General features: G+C 61.7%; 1 protein-coding gene across 1 annotated transcript; it reads left to right on the top strand.

The window, feature by feature from the left end:
* Positions 1-406: 406 nt before the first annotated feature.
* VPS37D (VPS37D, ESCRT-I subunit) lies at positions 407-4,650 on the top strand. Its single transcript, XM_025380124.1, has 4 exons — positions 407-648; positions 1,955-2,126; positions 2,549-2,631; positions 3,547-4,650. The coding sequence occupies exons 1-4, from the start codon at positions 511-513 to the stop codon at positions 3,907-3,909; spliced, it is 756 nt and encodes a 251-aa protein (XP_025235909.1). The 5' UTR covers positions 407-510; the 3' UTR covers positions 3,910-4,650.
* Positions 4,651-6,000: the final 1,350 nt, after the last annotated feature.

The raw sequence follows: 6,000 nt of genomic DNA, 5'->3' as shown, positions 1-6,000 counted from the left end.
AAAAATCCCACTTTACAGAAGAGAAAACTGAGGCTTGGGGAGGGCTGCAAGGCAGGAGCTCCTGGCGCCCGGCCAAAGTCAGAAAATTGTTGTTGCCATCGGAGGGGAAAATGTGCACGGGATCTGCAAATTGTATCAGTCCGGGGTGGGAGAGTCCGTGCCTGGGGGCGTGGTGAGCCAGAGCCAGGTGCTGGGGCGCAGAGTAGGGCGGCTCAGATTCCGGGAGGGGCGGGGAGATCCGGCTGCGGGGAGATCCTGGGGTGCGGGAAACGCGGCCCGGCGTGGCGCGGCCGGGGCGGGGAGGGGTGCGGCCCGCCCCCTCCCTGCCCCACCCCCAGCCCCGGCGCCGCGGCTCCTTTAAGAGCGGGCGGGGCGCCCCCTGGCGGCGGAGCGGCGCGTGCGACCGGAGCCGGAGCGGATCCCGGAGCCGGAGCGGAGCGGAGCGGAGCCGGGGCGGAGCGGGCCGAGCGGGCCGAGCCAGCAGCCGAGCTGGGGGCGCGGGCGGGCGGCATGTACCGGGCCCGGGCGGCGCGGGCGGGGCCGGAGCCCGGCAGCCCGGGGCGCTTTGGGATCCTCAGCACCGGGCAGCTCCGGGACCTGCTTCAGGATGAGCCCAAGCTGGACCGGATCGTGCGGCTCAGCAGGAAGGTAGCGCGGGGGGCGCGGGCGGGGGTCGCGGGGGACGGGCAGCGGCCTGCAGGACCTGCCGCCCGAGCGAAGGGCCGCGCGGGCCGGGCCGCGGGGCCGCCCGTGGGCGCGGAGCTTGGCACGTACGAGTGGGCCCCGCGGAGCCCCCCCCCGGGGGAGGGGGCGCTTCGAGCTGGCCTGGGGCGGGTGGGGCGCCGGGGACCGGGGGGGGCACCTGTGCACCCCCGGGATGGCCGCGAGGCGTGTCCTACAGCGGATGCTCCGGGGAGGTGTGTTCCGGGGGGCTGTGTTGTGGGGGGCCCTGGCTCGCACACCCACGTTCTGTAAGGGCCAGAAAGAGAAGGCGCCTTCCACTGGGAGAACTAGGGGCCTGTTTGATACCTGGAGGGGCTGTTGGGGGGTCTACGCATTCTGGGGGCGCAAGAGGGGGCTTTGTGCCTGGCGCTGGGGAGGGGTGGTGGAAGCTGCCGTGTGTATTGCATAGGCCACCGTAAGAGAAAGTTGTATATTTCACGGGAGATAGGCCCGGGCTGGTTGTCTGTGGGGGCAGAAAGGGAAAGTGTGTGTTGAAAGCAGGCGGGCGAGGAGGGGCTTGTGCATCCCACAGGGGACAGATGGAGGGGAGTGCATTCTCCAGGGGCAGGGAGGGGAGGCTGGGCCCTGCTAGAGACAAGGAAAAAGCCGTCTCCAGGGCCAGGGGCTGCTGTAAGCCCGGAGCAGGGAGGAAAAGGGGGTGTGTATTCCTTGGGGTGTGAGGATTCCACTGGAGGCAGAGGAGGGGGTGGGAAGGGAAGAGAGGGTGACCCGAGGGGGTGCTGTGAGGGGACGGGGTGCAGACACCCCTCTGGAGAGGATGAGCAGGGGGTGGGAGTGTTTTCGGTGCAAACACCTGAGGAGGAAGCAGACAAAGGCCTGGAGTGAGAGGGAAGCTGTCCATGCATGGAAAATGGGGCAGAGGAGGGAGGGGCACTCCTCCGGGACCTGAGCAGACATATTAATTGAAAAATTAAAAATTAACTAACATTTGTAGAGGCCTTTATAGTTTTCCTCACTTAAGTCTCGCAACAACCCTTAAGGTGGATGTTTTTAACTCGATTTGTAAAAGAGGAAACTGAGGCCAGAGAGGGAGCTCAGGGCAGAGCCAGGTCTGGTCCTGGCCTGTCGCCGTCCCTTCACCTGTTGGGTTCGCCACCCTGAAGGCTGGGGCCTGACAGGTGCCTTTGGCCTGGCCCGCAGGCACGGTCACCCAGTAGGGTGGACAGGGCAGATCCCCGGAGCAGGCCTCTTAGCTCCTCTCTGCCCGCAGTTCCAGGGCCTGCAGCTGGAGCGTGAGGCCTGCCTGGCCTCCAACTACGCACTGGCCAAGGAGAACCTGGCCTTGCGGCCCCGCCTGGAGATGGGCCGAGCTGCCCTGGCCATCAAATACCAGGAGCTTCGCGAGGTGGCCGAGAACTGCGCTGACAAGCTGCAACGACTGGGTGAGGGCATGTCTGGGAGAACCACCTGGGGCTGGTGGGGGCAGCTGGCCATCCGGTGGGTTGGCCTTGGGAAGTGCCAGGCTCTGATGGATGAGACTTGGGCGGACCTGCTCCTGGCCTCCTGGGCAATAGAGTTGAAGTGAGAAGAAACTGGGAGGGTGGGGGGGGAGAGAGGGGACCCAATACCCAGGGTCCCCCTGAGGTGCTGTGGGGGACAAAGCCTCCCCTGTCTCTTTTGCACTAGGATGAGGGGCAGAACTTTGGTAGGGGCCGTATCCACAAAGCGGTCACATGGGCATGGTACAGATGAGGAAACTGAGGCTCTAGACCAGAGGAAAGGGGAATATAGAATCACATGGGGTCAACGGGAGAGTGCAAGCTTGGGGCCCTGGCCTGTCACTCTGTCCCTCTGTGGCCCTCAGAGGAGAGCATGCATCGCTGGAGTCCCCACTGCGCGCTGGGCTGGCTGCAGGCTGAGCTAGAAGAGGCGGAGCAGGAGGCAGAGGTGAGGGGAGGGGTGGCTGGGGGTGGGGGCCAAGAGGGAGATCCATTCTCCGCCACCCCCCAGCTCATTCTTACACCTCAGGCTGGGGAGCCCCTCCTCTGGGAAGCCCACCCTGAATGCCTGGCCCATAGGAGAGCCTAGCATTGCTGTCCGCGAGCACTGGACAGCCAGCAGGGCTCACTTTCCTACCTGTGAATTATTTTTTGGGCTCCCCTGTGACTGGGCCAGGGCAGCATGGATCTGGGGCTGCAGAGGAGCTGGGGCAGACTTTGTGCTGGGTTGGGAGTGTACCGCTCAGTGAGCTGAAGGTGGCGGGCCCCCGAAGGACATGTTAAGTCTATACTTCACATGTGTCCCTGCCTCTGCTCCTGCCTCATTGCTGACCCAGGTTTGGTGATGGCATCCTTATTTTTGAAGTTAGGGCTGGGCGCGGTGGCTCACGCCTGTAATCCCAGCACTTTGGGAGACTGAGGTAGGCGGATCACTTAAGGTCAGGAGTTCGAGACCAGCCTGAGCAACATGGCAAAACTCCGTCTCTACTAAAAATACAAAAAAAATTAGCTGGGGGTGGTGGTGCATGCCTGTCATCTCAGCTACTTAGGAGGCTGAGGCAGGAGAATTGCTTGAACCCGGGAGGCGGAGGTTGCAGTGAGCCTTGATCACACCACTGCACTCCGGCCTGGGCCACAGTGAGACTGTCTCAGGAAAAAAAAAAAAAAGAAGTAGTTAGGAGGACATTTGTCTGCAGTTCACTCAGCAAGTGGTCAGAGGCAGGCCCAGGCTAGAACGCAGGTGCCCTGTCCCCCAGCTGAGGGGTGGTCTCCATGGAGAGGGCCTCAGGGTGGGAAGGAGTAAGGACCAGTCTCCAGTCTGTGGTCGTGCCCCTCCCAAGTCCTCCCTTCCCTCCCGGCCCAGGAGCAGATGGAGCAGCTGCTGCTGGGGGAGCAAAGCCTGGAGGCCTTCCTGCCTGCCTTCCAGCGTGGCCGCGCCCTGGCCCACCTGAGGCGGACGCAGGCGGAGAAGCTGCAGGAGCTGCTGCGGCGTCGGGAGCGCTCTGCACAGCCGGCCCCCACCTCGGCTGCTGATCCCCCCAAATCCTTCCCGGCTGCAGCTGTCCTGCCCACTGGGGCCGCCCGGGGGCCACCAGCAGTACCCCGGAGCCTGCCCCCCTTGGACTCCCGCCCAGTACCCCCATTGAAGGGCTCCCCGGGGTGCCCCCTCGGCCCGGCGCCTCTGCTGAGCCCTCGGCCCTCGCAGCCAGAGCCCCCCCACCGGTAGGATCCAGGGTGTGGCCCCCCAGTGGGGGGGCCTAGACAAACTTGATGCGTGGCTCCTCCTCCTCCCCCACTGCCTGGGTGGGGGGAGGGGCAGGCCCCTCCCCCTGGCCTCAGGCAGGCCCTGGCCCTGGCCCTGGAGGCTGAGCTGGGGAGGAGGGCCCCCTGGAAGAGGCCAGAGACGGGGCTGGGGGTGGGTGAGCAGGGCTGTACGCCTCTGGCGCTGAAGACACCCTGCCTTTTTTGTTTCCCTGCCCTGGGGCCTCCAGGGTGATGGACCAGCCCCATGAAAGAACTTGACTCACCTACGGGGGGCCCGGGAAGATGCCTGGGTCCCCCAGGGGCCTTGCCAAGGGGACCTGTCGCACCCCACCACTCCACTGGGCTCGCACAACGCCAAGGCCGCCAGGAGTGTTTTACATCATGTCCTGAGCCTACCTTTCCCCCAAATTCTGGGGCCCACGGCCTAGAAGCCAAGTGGTCAGGCCTTGGCTGTGAGGACAGGGACACTGTGGCCCTGGGGCTACTACGTGTCCACACATGCTCCAGACCCTGGGGCAAGGTAGGCCAGGGGCTTCTGACCTGCGCAGGCGAGAGTTGGCCATCCCCAGGAAAGACCATTCTGTATTTTTCTGTCCCTGTCTCCTTAGAATGGAAGCTTTTTGAGGGCAGGTCCTTGTCTTTGTACGTTCTGTCCCCAGCCCCGCCTCTTAGGGGCCGTCAATAAATGTGATGATGAGGATGACGATGCTGCCAGACTCCTCTCTGCTGTTGCAGCCTCCACAGCTCAGCTCCTGTGCTTCCACTTCCTACTTTTGAGATGCTCTCCCCTCCTTTCTGCCCATGCAAAGCCCAGCTGTCCAGGTCCAACACCGCCGCTGCCTCTTCCATGAAGCCTTCTCTGATTACCAACCCGTGAGAGCCTTTCCTAAATCTTAACTTCCCAGCACTTCCGGTCAGAAGCGCTCACTGCTCCATCTTGGTTCTCCAATTGCCTCTCTTGTATGCACCTTCTTTTCCCTGGTTGCCCATAAGCCCGATTGGGATGGTACCTGGTCTTCTCTGGCCTGCCAAATGACGGTCCCCACGGAGTGATGGAGGGCATTTTGCAGGACTGATAGCATCTGTCCTCAGCCAGGGGGAACACTAGATGCCAGTTTGGCTGATGAGTGTGGGACAAGGAGATGGGATATACCCCGAGTCAGCTTAGGTCAAGTCCAATGAGATGCAGTTTGGCCGGGAGGCGTGGAAGTCTTGCAAACAAAAGGGGACAGTCACAGTGTTGTGTGAAGCCTACAAAGCTAATATGGTCTTGGTCCATGTTAATAAGGACATAACTATCTGGAAAGAGGGAGGTGTTGGGGTTGCTTTACTTTTCACTTAAGTTTTTTACTGGAAGACGAGCCCCTCCCCCCACCCACCCCAAAAGGCACCTTTGGAGAAATAAGGATGAGAAAGTACAGTCAGTGAGGTACAGTTGAGGGATCTGTTTGAAATGTGTGTGTGTGTGTGATGTTGAGCCTTTGAATCTCTAAAGGGTTAGGTCACCTAGAACCAGAGGTCAAAGCCAAGACCTTGTAATCGCCCACCTCAGCCTCCCAAAGTGCTGGGATTGCAGGCGTGAGCCACCGCGCCCAGCCCGAGGCTCTTAAATTAGGGATGAGGCCAGGTGCGGTGGCTCATGCCTGTAATCCCAGCACTTTGGGAGGCCAAGGCGAGTGGATCACCTGAAGTCAATAGTTCAAGATCAGCCTGGCCAACATGGCGAAAACTCATCTCTACCAAAAATAGAAAAATTTAGCCAGGCATGGTGGTAGGGACTTGTAATCCCAGCTACTCAGGAGGCTGAGGCAGGAGAATTGCTTGAACCCGGGAGGCAGAGGTTGCAGTGGGTCGACATCACGCCACTGCACTCCAGCCTGGGCGACAAAAGTGAAACTCCATCCCCCACCAAGAAAAAAAGTTAGGGGTGCTCTGTGAGATGGATGGTCCTCATCCCTGATGACATGGGGGCAGCAACTGCTTGATGGGCCTTTTAGAGATGTTGGCTGTCGCTAGAGGGATTGGGCTGTGGGGGCTTTAGAACCTCAGGCCT

Source organism: Theropithecus gelada, chromosome 3 (assembly GCF_003255815.1).
Source record: "Theropithecus gelada isolate Dixy chromosome 3, Tgel_1.0, whole genome shotgun sequence".
Lineage (NCBI taxonomy): Eukaryota > Metazoa > Chordata > Mammalia > Primates > Cercopithecidae > Theropithecus > Theropithecus gelada.
The sequence above is the reverse complement of the archived record's forward strand: the minus strand, read 5'-3'. Positions and strand labels throughout refer to the sequence as shown.

Excerpts from the sequence above, each read along its gene's own strand:
- VPS37D (XM_025380124.1), top strand. The coding sequence starts at position 511 with ATGTACCGGGCCCGGGCGGCGCGGGCGGGGCCGGAGCCCGGCAGCCCG. Across the intron at positions 649-1,954 it reads TCGTGCGGCTCAGCAGGAAG|TTCCAGGGCCTGCAGCTGGA; the intron begins GTAGCGCGGGGG and ends CTCTGCCCGCAG. Across the intron at positions 2,127-2,548 it reads TGACAAGCTGCAACGACTGG|AGGAGAGCATGCATCGCTGG; the intron begins GTGAGGGCATGT and ends TGTGGCCCTCAG.